General features: G+C 35.3%; 1 protein-coding gene across 15 annotated transcripts in view; it reads right to left on the reverse strand.

Moving 5' to 3' along the window:
* Window positions 1-15794, reverse strand: part of TCF12 (transcription factor 12) — a 379898-nt gene that overhangs the window by 28915 nt on the left and 335189 nt on the right. For 9 of the 15 annotated variants that reach the window (XM_058737610.1, XM_058737609.1, XM_058737612.1 and 6 more), the window contains 4 exons: window positions 10608-10686; window positions 3456-3529; window positions 2375-2446; window positions 1415-1621 (listed from right to left, as the gene is read on the reverse strand). In XM_058737610.1, coding sequence (XP_058593593.1) covers window positions 1415-1621; window positions 2375-2446; window positions 3456-3529; window positions 10608-10686 — 432 coding nt within the window. The remainder of the gene's footprint in view (window positions 1-1414; window positions 1622-2374; window positions 2447-3455; window positions 3530-10607; window positions 10687-15794) is intronic. The other 6 variants (XM_058737614.1, XM_058737622.1, XM_058737617.1 and 3 more) reach the window with 1 other exon arrangement.

Genomic DNA, 15794 nt, shown 5'->3' on the forward strand with positions numbered 1-15794 from the left:
TTTAATTATTATTACTAACAGGGCTAATACTCCCTTATATGTCTATGATTTTTGTAATTTTCAATGTTTTCACATTTTATTAGCTTACCAACAGCATCAAAAACTAGTTTAGAAGGAGCCTGAATTTCAAATTTTCTGACATTAAAAAAATAAACAACCACCACCCAAAACTGGTCGTTAAGATATATAAGCATCTAATGTCACCTATGTTGCTAAGAACATTGTACTCAGGAAACTAGAAAGCTGTGTTTGATGTTTACTTCAGCTGCTCCAAAACGAATATAAATGGTTGTCTGACATGTGAATGTGAAAATCTGGAACCAATCCTATTTTACAGAACACAAGCCTTCAGCATTTGGGGCACCTAATTATTTTGATGATAGGTGAATTTTACCCTTGATCACATGGCTTATAGCTAGAAAGTGGTTTCACAGGAGAATATTTCACAGCATGTAATAAATCCTAAAAACAATGCTATAAACACTCAAACACATGGCATCAGTTAAATTGCAGGTTCAAAAAGAACTTCATTCCTTTAAAAGACAATTTGGATAAAAAATAATGTAAGACATTCAACACAGAATTTTTGATGTGCTGGAAAATTTTACTTTTTTCTCTCTAAAGTATTACTATGTTTTTAAAAACATGGATTGAATTATTTTATTCTCTTCAGGAATTAATTGAACATTGTTTCCTTTCATTGTCACTCAAATTACAGCTATTCTTAAAACTACCCCACTTTTTCTTTATTTGGGAATAAAGCTTCAATTTGGTCTGGTACAAATAATTTCACATTCCTTCTGGTTTTGAGGGCTGGTTCCAAATTATAATCAACAACTTTTCTAGACCAGAACCCTTGAAATTCAGTCTTGCTTTATAGTTTTTGCTCTTTAGACTTCCTACATACTGTTTCAAGGCAAAAACTGGTCTGCCACACATCTGGGGAAAAAAAATCTAAGTTTAAGCTAAAATGATCTTGCAGAAAATTTTAACTTTTTGCACACAATCGTAGCAGGACTTTAAGGGCCAATGTGCAACGAATGACCCGGCCCAAGACAGAGTAAGTCTGTTTGAAAAAGAAGAATCCTTGGGGCGCCTGGGTGGCGCAGTCGGTTAAGCGTCCGACTTCAGCCAGGTCACGATCTCGCGGTCCGTGAGTTCGAGCCCCACGTCAGGCTCTGGGCTGATGGCTCGGAGCCTGGAGCCTGTTTCCGATTCTGTGTCTCCCTCTCTCTGCCCCTCCCCCGTTCATGCTCTGTCTCTCTCTGTCCCAAAAATAAATAAAAAACGTTGAAAAAAAAAATTAAAAAAAAAAAAAAGAAAAAGAAGAATCCTCTCCTCCAAAGATTTCATGAAAAACATTTGGGGCACTAGGCTCTAACCATTATTACAAAAGAGATGAGCATTATTTTACCATTGAAGCAGATCGACTGCTTGTAACAAGGCTTGATCCACCATAGTTTGAATTGAGGCTTCCAATTGGTGCATTATGGGATGGTCCCAATAAACTGTGTATATCATTGTGACCAGCAGGCAAACTGGTGGACGGTCCAACGGCATGGTTCCGCAGCACATGGATAGCATCATCCAGTCTGTCTAAACGATCCTCCATTCGAGATTGCTGTAGGGATTGAAAAAAGACATGGAGGTTACTGCTGGTATCTGTTAAATTCATTAAACTGCTATGTTTCCTACTTTGGGATATAGAGAAGACAGCAAAGTAAAATGCACTATCAAGTAGCTTCAAAAGCAACTACCTACACTACAATCAAGAATCAAAGAAAAGATATTTGACGACTATGCAAAATTAACTAAGCTTCAGAAACAAATCACTGCTTTATAAAACCAATTTACCAGTCTACCATGAGGCTATTTCTTTTAGCTTCCTACAAAAGATGAAGGCTACTCTACTGTGTCTGATAATTATAGCTGATAAAAAAGAGAACCTGGACTTTAATACTGATCTTTGAAATGAGGGCAATTTCGGGAAAGGACCTCAAATCCATCAAGTTTAAGTTGTAATTTTGTTTTAAGTGAATAAAGCATACCTATCTGAAATGGTGAACACATCCAAATATGCTCTTTCACAAAACTGAGGAAATGAGATTGTCTGTGGATACACACATGCCCCATACACAAACATATTAGAATTTAAAAAATCAAAAGCACATGCCAGTAGAGCTCTTTTAAAAAGAATCATTCTCAACAACATGAAAAACAAAAGTCTATTCTTACATACTGTACAAAAACAAAACTGGTCATTGTTTGATTTTAAAAGACTTTGGAGTCTGTACAGGCTTGAAGATTTTAAATGGATAATAGGAAGTATAATTAACTGAAACACAAAAAAGGCACCATCTAAAAGAAATAGTACCTCACAGACATCCTTTAAGAAGGACATTGCATCTTGCAAATGCTCGTGAAGTTGCTGCTCAACTCGATTTTTCTGGCAAAGTCAAGACAGAACAGGAGGCAAAGCACAGGTTAAGATTAACTCCAAAAGAGATGAGGAAATAGCTGATGTCGCATGTCAGCATAACATGTTAGTAAAGTTAACGCAGAGACCTGCGAGATCTACTTGTATTAAGGTATGAGAAGGCTGGGATTTAACAGCGAAGTTATAAGGTTAGCATCTAAATAGCACACATTGTTTATATCTGCTTGCAAAATATGAGAGAAGAAGACTTTCCCTTCAACTGTTCTGTTAGTCACAGAAAAAGAACTCTTCTATTTGCAACGTGAAATTACTAAGTGACAGCATGACTTAGCATTCCATCAAGTTATTCTATTTTGTTTGTATAATACTATGTAATTCTGTGGTAGGTATTGAAAAGCAACAGTAGCTAACATTCTACCACAAATTCTTCACATTCAATACCTAGACAGGCTCTTTTATTCTGCCTCCTTATTTGTTTATTAAATAACATTTTTGCTTATACAATTAACACAATATATTTTTAAAAATGAAAACATGGGAAATAACACTTTTCATGACAAAAATAATTGATGCTACATTTAAAAATTTTAGTCAAAATATTATTAACTATATACAGAACAGTCACATGAGAAAGAATAAAATGTGACCATGTTGCATTGCTTGGCTAGTTTTCTTGCTTTTATTTGATCTCTTTACTTTTTTGTTTGTTCCTTATTCTATATAAACATAAAAGTATAGAAAAGTTAAACTCTAGATTTATCAAAAAAGCAAAAATCCCATAACACTATTTTACTACCAGCTGTCCTGAGATCAGAAAGAAGCCTGATGTCCCAAAGAACAGATGGCAGAAGGCACACCCAATGTGTCTTATATTGTTAAACTAAATCAGGCCATTTGTTAGCAAAGAATTCGTGTGTAATGCTATCCTACTGTTTTTTCATTGTTACTCAGGATTTACTAAAAATGCACTCTGCACTATCAGATAAAAGTGACCCGTATATTTCTAAGAGGCTCTTACCAGGGAGTGGAGTGAGTTTTCATAGCTGGGGGATGAAGGAGCTTGCCCTCCAGGTCTGGGCCACTGACTGGTACCTGTTAAAACGAAATACAAAAGCATACACACACACCTTGGTTAACTCACCGATCTTGACAATGTTCTGAAAGAAAGGGTAAAGCCATTCTATAGCTGTACATAAACTTATGCAAACATTTTTGTTTAGCCTTCAGCGTAGTATTGGCTACTTACAAGCCCAACACATTAAAAAAAATCTTTTTCAGGGCACTTGGCTGGCTCAGTCAGTGGAACATGTGACTCTTGATCCCAGGGTTGTGAGTCTGAGCCCCATGTTGGGTGTAGAGATTACTTAAAAGTCTTAAAGTCTTTCTCATTACTAATACAACTGTGTAGGGACTTGAGAATAAAAGAAAAAAACTGCACAGTACTTTACAAAGTAACTACTTTGCAAAAATTTGTATTAGTTATTATTAACTACTTGTTATTTTGCAACAACAAAAAAAGCCAGAAACAGGCCCATAAATACAGAGAACTGGTAGTTGCCAGAGGGGCAGGAAGGAGGAGAGGAGATACAAGCTTCCAGTTACAGAATGAGTAAGTCATGGGGATGAAAGGCACAGTATAGGGTATATAATCAATGATACTGTAATAGTGCAGTATAGTGACAGATGGTAGCTACACTTGTGGTGAGCTTAGCACAATGCATAGAGCTGTCAAATCACTATGCTGTACACCTGAAATGAATGTAACATCCTGTGTTCATTATACTTCAAAAAACAAAAACTACTTTTATGTTTGAATGTTCTTCAGATTTTGTCCACAAGCAGATTATCTTGAGAAAATGTACTTAAAACATACGTAATTTAAAATTCTGTTCCTTCTCCATGACTTTCCATAGCTTTTGTTATTAAATGACTACGTTAATATTCACTTGATTTTCTAGATCATAATTTATTTAATCACCATTATTACCTCACTGTTGGAGTTTTCTTTCAGTTGGCTATTACGAATAGTACCTAAATATTACTATATTGTGAATGGTAAACATTGTTATTTTCTTTTTTGGGAACATGTCTTGAGGATAAATAGCATTTCTGAATTAAAAGGTATAAATATATTTATGATACTCAATTCATAAAGCCAAATTACTTTCTAAAGTGTCCTATTAACTTCTGCCATTAAGTTACGCACAAATGCACCAATTTCAAACGACTGCAAATGCATTTAGGATTATCTGTTAAACATTTTCCCAACATAATTTACACAAAAACACATTATTTAATTTGGAAAATATCACCATGAAAATTTGTAATGTCATTTATTCTTCAACTTTAGAAAAGTAGCACTAACACACAGCAAAAAAACATACAAGTTCAGAGTAGAAAAAAATAAAAAGGAAGAAAACGATAAAAAAAAGACAAAAGGATTAATTCATTCATGTGTTTAAGACAATACAGCCTGTGCAGTTGGAAATAATTTATTTACAGAAAATAATTAAAACCATTAGTTATTAATATTAGTTATTAATAAATGCTTCAGTGACAACCTGAGTTATAGGAGAAATATGAAGTTGGAGAACTTGCAGGTTTACTTAATTTGTCTGATTTACTGCTAAATGAAGTTTTAACCTATGTTCTTTGTACTAAGCATGTTGTTGCAGATTACTTGCCAAATTTAGGAAACAATGAAAATGTATGGTAAATCTTAACTATTATAGTCCACTTCAGTTGAATAACTTAGTAATTATATTCCCATCAATCAAATATATTTTATAAGTTGAAAAGTTGGATAAAGTTTTAACCTGATTAAATTTCACAATTATATGCATACTGTTGTGATTACATAGGAAAATTTTAAATAGTAAAACTGTGAGAAAGAAATATATATTATGTACTTCATCAGCAAACAATTTTTTTTTTTTACTTGTAGGCAAATTACAAATTATTCTGGGAACCATTAAAGGTTTCCTGCTGGACATACAAACACAGTCATAATTCAACTACATGAATTATGGACAATCTAAAATTGAGCATTGAAACAGAAGCTTGCGAACTTAAAATTAACAAGTAGAATTTAGTAACCAGAGAAACCCAGTAACTGACTATATGAAGAACTCATATAAATAACCAGCCAACACCTTTCCACTGATTTCAGTACATTAGTGCTTTCCAAGCACTGATGCAGAATTATGAATTTTATGTGGATAAAAGGTTATTCCTAATCCATTTTGAAAAAGACCCTAAATTACTTTTAATGTAATTTCTTTTAATGTTTACAATATTTTATTTTCCAACATTTTCCTCCAACCTTCCCATTCCTCTTTGGGTGATCAGCCTGTAAGAGGACTCTAATCATCAAATTATTTAATCTACATCAGATATTAATACAAGTTTTATGTTTAAACACCTCAGAATTGTTAACATGCATCTGCTTGGCAAAACATGCGATTTTTGTGGTTCTCCAACTAGTTTAGGGTTGAGGAATGAGATATGTGCACTGAGTTACTCAGGTAAGAAATCACCTATATTCATTATTTTATTGATAGTGATATGAAGAAACCATGCTAAGGTCTATATCCAAAATGTAATCCATTAAACTGGAAAAATACACATATACTCAAACCGGTTTTGTTTTTATTATAGACTGGGCTGCCCCACTGTGACATACTTGGTTAAAACAGAATACTAATGTGCTTAAATCAGGGATATCTGTTTGAACTTTATAGACATGCCAAGTTATATCTCATGGACAGAGCTCCTTGAACCCCAGTTAGTAGTTTAAAACATTATGCTATTAGTCATAAAGAAGATGACTGGATAGTTAGATAGAGTTATTAGTTCAGTAGAAATCAATCCTATTGCTGATGTTGGCATCTCTATCTCTAGCTTGTAACATTACACAAATATTGTAGAGAATAGAGAACAGGGTATTTCCCACCTTCCTTCCCTGTCACCTCGTATTTGGTGTAGACCTATCAAGAGGCTTGGGGCTTATTCTTCCTTCTATTAATAAGCATAAGGTTTCAAATGTTTATGCAGTTACCAATTTCTGTAATTGCCTGGGCTTTTTAGTGATCACACTAAAAACCTAGTTCTTATTCAAGAAGGATTGTAATAAACCTACCAGCTATTAAAATATAATTATAATGACTGTTTCTAGAAAACAAGCTAGCTAGGTAATTAGGAGAAGTGAGTTTTTGGCTAGAAAATGTGGAAAGGCTTTCTTTGATCACTAAATCCAAAATTCACCCAGTGTTTCTGATCTGCTCACTAAGTGGAACTTAGAATTAACTGGTTAATTAATTTAGAGACTAGATACCAACATTTTATACGGCTGAAAGAAATTCTTAGGACCACTTATCATGCATTTTCTTATTTTGTTAGTTGTTTCCCTTTGTAATCTCACCTTAAACTGAAACTTTCATGAGATCCCTCATACTTGGAAAAGGCTGGATAATCAATGTAGTACTCAGTGCTTTGCTTTCCACAATCTGGCTCCAGCCAACCTTTCCATTTTAGTGCTTCACACTTCCATACGTGAAGAGTTCATAATCAGTCATTCCCATGACTCTGGATGAAGAAGTCATGTGCTTTTTTTTTGCATCTGGATCTTTGTTATACTCTTCCCTTTAGACCCAGGAAAACTCTTTCTCCTCCTCTTAAAGTCCTGCTCTCTTCATGAAGTTTATCGTGACCGTTCTACAGCTTAGAGTGAATTCTGATGGTTGTATTTTCATGTATTTATCTTTTTTAAAAAAATGTTTATTTGTTTATTGAGAGAGAGAAAGAGAGGAAGAGGGGGAGGGGGAGAGAGAGAAGGAAGAAGGGAAAGAGAGGGAGAGAGAGACAGGCAGAGAGTGAATCCCAAGCAGGCTTCGTGCTGCCAGCCCAGAGCCCAACACAGGGCTTGATCTCACAATTGTGAGATCACGACCTGAGCTGATATCAAGAGTCAGATGCTTAACCAACTGAACCACCCAGGCACCCCATGTGTTTACCTTTTATTTTCTCAGCTCAACTGAAAACCTGCTGAAGTCAGATGATTATCAAACACCAGGCACACTGACAGATGATTAAAGTAAATAAATATCTGATTAGGCAAAACTAAGGAATCCTTTCTTCCTTCTCTTCCTTCATTTCTATTGTAAATGTTTTGAAGATTGCTACTGAGAACTGAAATTATTAAACCCTTATTTATTTATATTCCAGAAGGAGGTAAAGAAAGGAAAAACATGGTTTTGTCTGTCTGCTCTCCAAGTTCCCCCAGTAAACACATTCTCTTAAATACTTGTGTCCTTTGCTAAATGACGACTGTGATAGACATAGCCATTCTTCTCTTCTACCTTGCTGCCAGAGCCCTGATTTTGTTCAAAAGGGGGTGGGCTATCTATCATTTCTTGGCATGAACCAGAAAAGAGTAACTTTAGAGTTCTCAGGGTAAATCCTGATGTCTAAGATACACATGGTGGTCCCATTTCTGTTATGACCAGTGTGTTAGTGCCCAGTGCTGGCTGAAGACTCATGAGGGCCAATCTGTTGAAGAGGCTTCTGAAAAAGATTCTTAAAATACAAAGAAAAGATGGTCTCTTTTCTTCTAGTGAACACTGTTATGTCCACATATGGTACCTTGAACTGCTGAACTTGCCAGCAGCCTGAGGAAGAACTGCAAAAGTAGTAGAGCAGGAGCTTGGCCATACTGGGGCCAAGAAATTTGCCCTGCTATGGGCTTCCTGTCATGAAGATAAGCATCCCCTTATTATTTAAGCCAGCCAAGACAAGAGTTTCTCTTCCTTTCAGCCTAAAGCATCCCAACTGATATAATAGCACCACCTCAGAAGTTCCTCACAAGCATGCTCTAGGTAGAAATATACGTTCTTGGCCTGAAAAAGTTCCTAAGGAAAATGAGTGGAATTTAAACAAGAATGATGATTACCTTAGAAGCTGCCTATGTGGCTCTTCACCTGTGTATCCAACCTCACAAGGCCTATGCCAGTCTGACTGATGCTCAGGTATACAGAACAGGACAAGTGTAGAGAGCACACAGCGGGTGAATTTTTTACTCTAGCTAACAGGCCACTGCCATTCAAGGTACAAAATAAATTCCACATATTGTGTAGAAGCTCTAGTTTGCTCCCTCTTTTTCATTTTTCCTTCAACTATGAATAATTTATCACGTTGTGCTTTCCTTTTTCCTTCCCTCTTTATATTTCTGCCAATTTGGAGTGTGTGTGTTATGTGTGTGGTGACAGGAAGGAGATACTAGATACAGGAGATGGGAGAGAAATGCACTTGCATAAAATCAGTCTTTGATGTGCTGTTTCAGTAGGAATATAATAAGCATTAAATGAAAGAAAATATTTTTCTTTGATTATGACTGCTGAATTGAAAAAGAAGCCTATTAATATCTTCATTACACACTTCAGTAGATCATATATTTTCATTAATCAGCTGAATTAAAGGGGAAAAAAGGATATCACCCAATAAACACCAAATAAAGATGGAGAAGGAAATGTAAGGTTTTACTCTGGACCATTTTTTTTTTGAAAGATGTCAAAGTCTCTGATTTTCCATTTTAGTGATGCCCCCTCATAAATACTGAACTCCTCTGCTGCCTGACTTCCCACCCAGTATTAATAAAAAAAAACCAAAGGGCATGTTTATAGCCCTTCCCTATAGAGGAAGAGAGGAGGTGGGAACATATAGTAAGGACCAATATTCTCACCTCTGATGAGAAAGGAAAACAGGCTGTGGCAAAAATGACACTGATAATTTGAGTAAAACTGTGCCAGGAGGGTGAGTAGGGTTAAAGTTACATCATTCTTCCTGTAATTTCAGCTCTCTGTTAAATAACAACTCTAAGTCAATGGGTCTTTCATAGTCCTGTCTATGTAGGGAACAGCTGTTCAACTTTTACTAGACAGCTGAAGCCATGGTGTCTGAGAAAGTGGCAGAACCCACTAAGAGCTGAAAGCAGCTGCCAGCAGTTCATCATCTCCACACTGGAATGCTTCTTAGCAGAGTCACAAAGCTAATACACAAAGCACAGGTGATAGCCAGGGCCCTGATATACCAGAGCCCAGATTTTTCAGAAACCCTACGCAATGCAAAGAAGTTTAACAACAACAACAATAACAACAACAACAACAACAACAACAACAACAACGCTACATGGGCTTAATTAATGACTTGATCAGAAAAAGAGAATCATTTCGGAGGTAGACTGCTGCAAGAATATGGCAATTTTTACCCAAAGGCCTAATGCCTTTTCCTCAGAATACATTTCTTCTTCAGCATGTTTTTTTCCTTCAAATGTTGCTCATAAAAACATCATACAAGTTTTAAAATTATAGCTTAATATATATTAAGCATTTTCCTATAATTTTATTTATTTCTAAGATTTAAGAATTCCTATTTATAATAGTAACAATTATATCTCAACAAATTTATACTGTAGGATAGAATCTGGAATCTGTCACAGCAAATATGGAAAAAAAAAAACAGGAAAGAGTAAAGCAAATCTGAACCACTTATTTTTAACTCCACTAACAACAGTATTTATCCACATTCACAGACTTCTTTTCCTTAGCAAAAAAACTACATTATTCCCAAGAATTACATATATATATATGTTTATATATATATATACACATATGTTTATATATATAAACACATATATATAAAATAACCTAATAACTTAGTGAACCTAAAAATAAAGAGAAGCTATCTAGCAGAAAGTTATTAATCTCTGAGTCCTACAAGTGGTACATGGAAAATGCAGAGAATAAGGAAGAAAGAAGTTACATGTACTTCTAAATAGATTATTTTGTATACTTTCTATGCCACCTTACCCAAAATTTTGATTTACCACCTCTATATTTTGCTTTCATCCCAAATGTCTAGCCTTATTTTTATCCTGTTAAAACAACTGTTCTTAGAAATTATACCAAATTAAGAATCAGAAAAGAGTAATTCACAGTTAGCAAATATTTCATTATTCTCCAAAATGAACTCAAGAAGGCTGTTTACATGTTTTCTCAAAATTCAGATAATTTTATCATGAACTTTTACTGTATTTTATTGGAAAATAAACAAAGTTCAAATATTTCAAAGTAGCTCCATGCATGTTTTTAAGTCGATAGATAAAAGAGCAGCCTACCTGTGAGAGGTGAGGGTGATCCCACTGGTGTTGATGGGTTTGATGGAAAACTACTGCTGGTATGGTCAGGAGAATAAATCTAACCAGAAAACAAAATATGCATGTATCAATATGTGACAACAAAAATATAAATCCATTTGCATGGAGTTATTTTTATAATCTAAGTTGCCACCCATAAAACTCAGAATGAAAAATTTATTTCTTCAATTTAGGACTATTTCATTACATAAAGGCTGTTTACAGTTTTAAAACTAGGATTAAAAAGTCTTATATATTCTGGGGGTGCCTGGCTGACTCAATCAGTAGAGCATGTGACTCTTGGTCTTGGGGTCATGAGTTTGAGCTCCATGTTGGACACAGAGAATCCTTAAAAAAAGGATCATATATACTCTAATAAGAGAGGAATAAATAAATCATATCCATTTATTATCAATAGTTGAAAATTATTTGTTTCTGTTAGAGCAAAAAAGAGAAGTGACTTTAAAGTTAAGTCTAATAACCTTTCTAGAATATATCATCTAAATAAGTGATATCCATTAAAAATAATTATCTCAGGAAACTGTTACCTTTTGAAGACAACAGTCTTTAAAAACAGTTTTAAAGGCCAAAGAAAATATTTTTAAAAATAGTTACCCTTTATTTCTCATTTAAAAAGCTCTCAGTTTGGGGCCCCTGGGTGGCTCAACGGTTAAGCATCCGACTTTGACTCAGGTCATGATCTCGCAGTTTTTGAGTTTGAGTCCTGCATCAGGCTCTGTGCTGACAGCTCAGAAACTGGAGCCTGTTTCGGATTCTATGTCTCCCTCCCTCTCTCTCTGCCCCTTCCCTTCTCACACTCTGTCTGTCTCTCTCAAAAATAAACATTAAAGGGGCGCCTGGGTGGCTGAGTTGGTTAAGCGGCCGACTTCGGCTCAGGTCATGATCTCGCGGTCCGTGAGTTCAAGCCCCGCGTCGGGCTCTGTGCTGACAGCTCAGAGCCTAGAGCCTGTTTCAGATTCTGTGTCTCCCTCTCTCTGACTCTCCCCCGTTCATGCTCTGTCTCCCTCTGTCTCAAAAATAAATAAACGTTAAAAAAAAAATTTTTAAAAAAAATTAAAAAAATAAAAAAATAGTTCTCAGTATGATCAACTACATTTTTGCCAAATTTAGCTACAAACGTATTGTGCAAAATCAAGCTTGCTCTCAAAGGATATTTTGTCACCCTTGAGGAAAGTGGAAGAAACCCTAAAAGTCCTTCAGAAAATGTTCCCAAAATGATTTATGCACTTCACTTCCTAAGAGGTCCACTTCAAATAAGATAACATCTGGATGCATAAATTTTGGTATTTTGGCTAAGTTTTGCTGCAATATTTTATATTTATTTCATATTGCAAAAAAAAAAGTGACAGACAATAGTGACACGTTTACCTAATTAGCCATTAAATATTTTAAAAGTCTCTTTAATCCAAGTATTAAGAGTCCCTAGGAAGTTTTCTCTATGACAATTCTATCTCTATAATGAGCATAATAAACCATCTTCACATCTCAACACTTAACTTAGGGCAGCAAATCAACTTATGTGAATGAATTTAAAAAGGAAAACTACTTGTGGGTGAAAGGAGTCATCCAATAGAAATACTCTTTCTCTGAATCAGCTTAGACTTGTAATGAATTTAATGAGGTCCCAATTATGGCAAACAAGGTGGTCTCAGCACTGGTTTCAAACACAGTGTAATATGCTGAGAAAGCCAGAAACTGGGGCAGGTTCATGTAAAACAAAACTCCACAAGTCATAATCATTAAACACAACAGCTTTTATTTTTAAAAAGAAGAAAGTATTAAATGAATTGTAAGCAGCCAGAGAGACCATTTTCCTTTGACTACAAATGGATATACCTACCTCAAAGAAAATACACCAATTTGTATAATGTTACTAAATTCTAACTGTAAATGCCTTCAATCACCAAATCTCTCCAAACAGCCAGATCTAGAAGTTGTATATTCAAGTTAAAAAGCCATTTTGGAAAAGCAAAACTATCAAGAAGACTTCAAAGGACATTATGGAAGGACTGAGTAACAGGGAGGGTAGTATGTTATATTAAGATCAATACTATTGGTCTTAAGGTTGTTACCTTGTAAAAAATCAGGATATGCATGTGAAAATTAGCTAAAGGTCACATTTTGGTTCCTAGTGGGCTACATACATAAAGTAATTTATTTTTTATTTTTATTTTTTTTAATTTTTTTTTTTTTTTTTTTTTTTATTTTTGAGACAGAGAGAGACAGAGCATGAATGGGGGAGGGGCAGAGAGAGAGGGAGACACAGAATCGGAAACAGGCTCCAGGCTCCGAGCCATCAGCCCAGAGCCTGACGCGGGGCTCAAACTCACGGACCGTGAGATCGTGACCTGGCTGAAGTCGGACGCTTAACCGACTGCGCCACCCAGGCGCCCCATTAATTTAAACCATATGTGTAAATTAGGTAAGGTCACCACACTTCAACAAAAACATATCTCAACATATCCCTTAACTTTTATAAATCACTATTTCTCACATTCAAGATTCAAGTAATTACAACTTTTAGGAACACCTGATGCTAACTTTTATGAAACATGCCTTAACTATAATATTGGTAAGGAAGGGAAGAGTTGACAACATTGATGGTGGGTGCATGAGCAGTGAGGAAAGTTTCAGTTTCATGCAAAACTCCCTCTTTATATTATAAACTAGACATACTCACTGATTTTTTATTTCCTTGTAAAGATTAACAGCAGGAAAGCATTGGAGAAACAGTACTGCCTCTCTGTCATACCCTCCTGGTTTTGTTGTTTCCTCACAGTGTTTACATTAATCCTTAACTGTCTAAACTTGCTTATTTGTTTTATTATCTGTCTCTTACATTTTTACCTCAGTAAAATGTATGCTCCAGAAGAGCAAGGACTTTGTCTTATTCAGACAAAATTTGAATTGTACAGGATTTGCAGTAGCTTGCAGTACCAACAGTGCTGGTATATACTTGTTGAATATATACTTGTTGAAAGAATGAATGGTTATTATCCTTGTGAGAAGTTTCTATTCGAGTATTTCTTTTAAATCACTGGATGTAGAATACATAGGCTCCATCTCTCTTTCACACTTCCAGTTTCTTAATATAGATTTCCCCAAAAGCTCTAGTCTCAGTTTTCTTTTCTATTCACCTGTGTTTTATCTCCTGGTAGTATCACTTCTGTAAAGTATCAACTATGACATCTCTGTGAATGACTACTAAGTTGACATTTCTATCCTCACAATGGTTGCTGGACTTCTCCATCTGGACATATTCTTTCATTTCAAGCTCGTTATGTCAAGCTAAACTTTGCATCACTGCTCCAAGCTTCCTACCTTTTCCCATCTTTACTCTTCTGTTTCCTCTACTTCAGCATCGGCATTCTCATGGTCACCAATATCACTCTCTTTCTCCAACTTCTCCCCTCCACCCTTCCCCACCACAGACTGCCAATACCTACTATTCTCTAGAAGGTCTCTGGGATAGGCACATGTCCTTCTCATCACCATGACACTGCTTTAAACCTTTACTAGAACTTGTAAATGGATCATTTAAGTCTTTATATATCTAGTTACTCCCTGCTCCTTTCACCCCTTATATAATTGCCAGAGTTATTGTTCCCAACCAGTTTTAAACAGTCAAATCCCACACAGTGCTTCCTGCAGCCCGCTAAATAGAACAGAATGACATTTGAGATCTTCCCTAATCTGGTCACAATAATATCTAACTTATAACCTACTTGTAACATTTTGTACCCTATTATCCAAACAAAATATGTATTTTTTTTCATTTTCTGAACACAGCTTGTCCTTTCAAAATGCGGGTTTCTTAATTTCTCCCTGATGGAATTCTAAACCACATGGGAGCCCAGCTCACACATCATCTCCCTCTTTACACTCATCTTCACCTCCTTCACACTCTTAGAATAACCTGTATTTCTCTTTGGTCTTTTACTTCACGTTATTTTAAACATTAACATTTTTAGTATGTGTGTCATATCTTCTCTCCTTGATTGTAAGCTCTTTAAAGGCAGAGACCTCACATTATTCTGCACTGAATCCATCATTGCCTATCATTGTCTTATGCAAGTAGGTGCTCAGTATTTATTTTTTTAAAGAGACTTGAGCAATTAAACTGCACTTGAAATTTGCTATTCATACTTTTTGATAAAAAGCAAGACTCAGTAAATGGTAGTATTTATCTTAGTATTTATGTAATGGGGTTCAGTAACAGAGCTACCAAAGGGGTTAAAAGATCTTGTTTATAAAGGTGAATTCATCTACAAATCAGTTTTGTGGTTACAAGCTTTGAGAACAATGATATGGTGATGTTCTACTATTTTTGAGAATTAGTGTTGATGTATGAAGCTGTCCATACTACACTGTTGGGCAGGCATGGGTTTTTGAGGATATAAGTAGACTTTCAAGACTAGCAAATGAGGGCTTTTAAAAATCACTGTAAAGGCACATATCAAGTATAAAACATATCAAGTATCAAAATATATAATATGGTGTTTTTTCAAAAGCAGCTTCTCCATTTGTGTAATAAAAGGCATTTTCTCCACTCACCCACCACACTGTCTAGTTCTACTTTGCCCTAAATTAAAGTGATGACAGACAGAATTGTTATTAATACTTTTCCTGAACTGACAGATAGCCTGGCAAATTACAGGACTTTTTCTTCTTTTACTTTCATAAAAAGAATGGGTATGTGGGGAGAGAAGGAGCAATACAACATTAAAAAAACAGGATAATACAGCCTTTTAGATCACAGAGCAATTCACTAAACTTCACCTCTCTATATTTATTCTATCACCAACCACATACAAATTATATTTATTCTATAGAAACTGTTGTTACTTTTAAGAAATTCTAACATTCGGCTTTACTGGATAATGAACGTTCTAAATCAGGATTTCAGTACTTCTTGTACTTTCTGACCTTAAAGAACTCCAACACTGATATTTGAAAGAAAAAAAAAAGTCAGTCACTTAAAAAATGGGGATGGGAGTGATTTAGAATCTAAAGCATAAACACAAAGTAAGAACTCATTCTGCATGCAGTCCATGGTCCTTGTACTGTTAAATGACCAATGATGAATAACTCCCAATACCTTCTGCCAGGCTTAACCGGTAATATGCCTCATTTTACTGCAACAAATGA

The sequence above is a fragment of the Neofelis nebulosa genome, chromosome 7 (assembly GCF_028018385.1).
Source record: "Neofelis nebulosa isolate mNeoNeb1 chromosome 7, mNeoNeb1.pri, whole genome shotgun sequence".
NCBI lineage: Eukaryota > Metazoa > Chordata > Mammalia > Carnivora > Felidae > Neofelis > Neofelis nebulosa.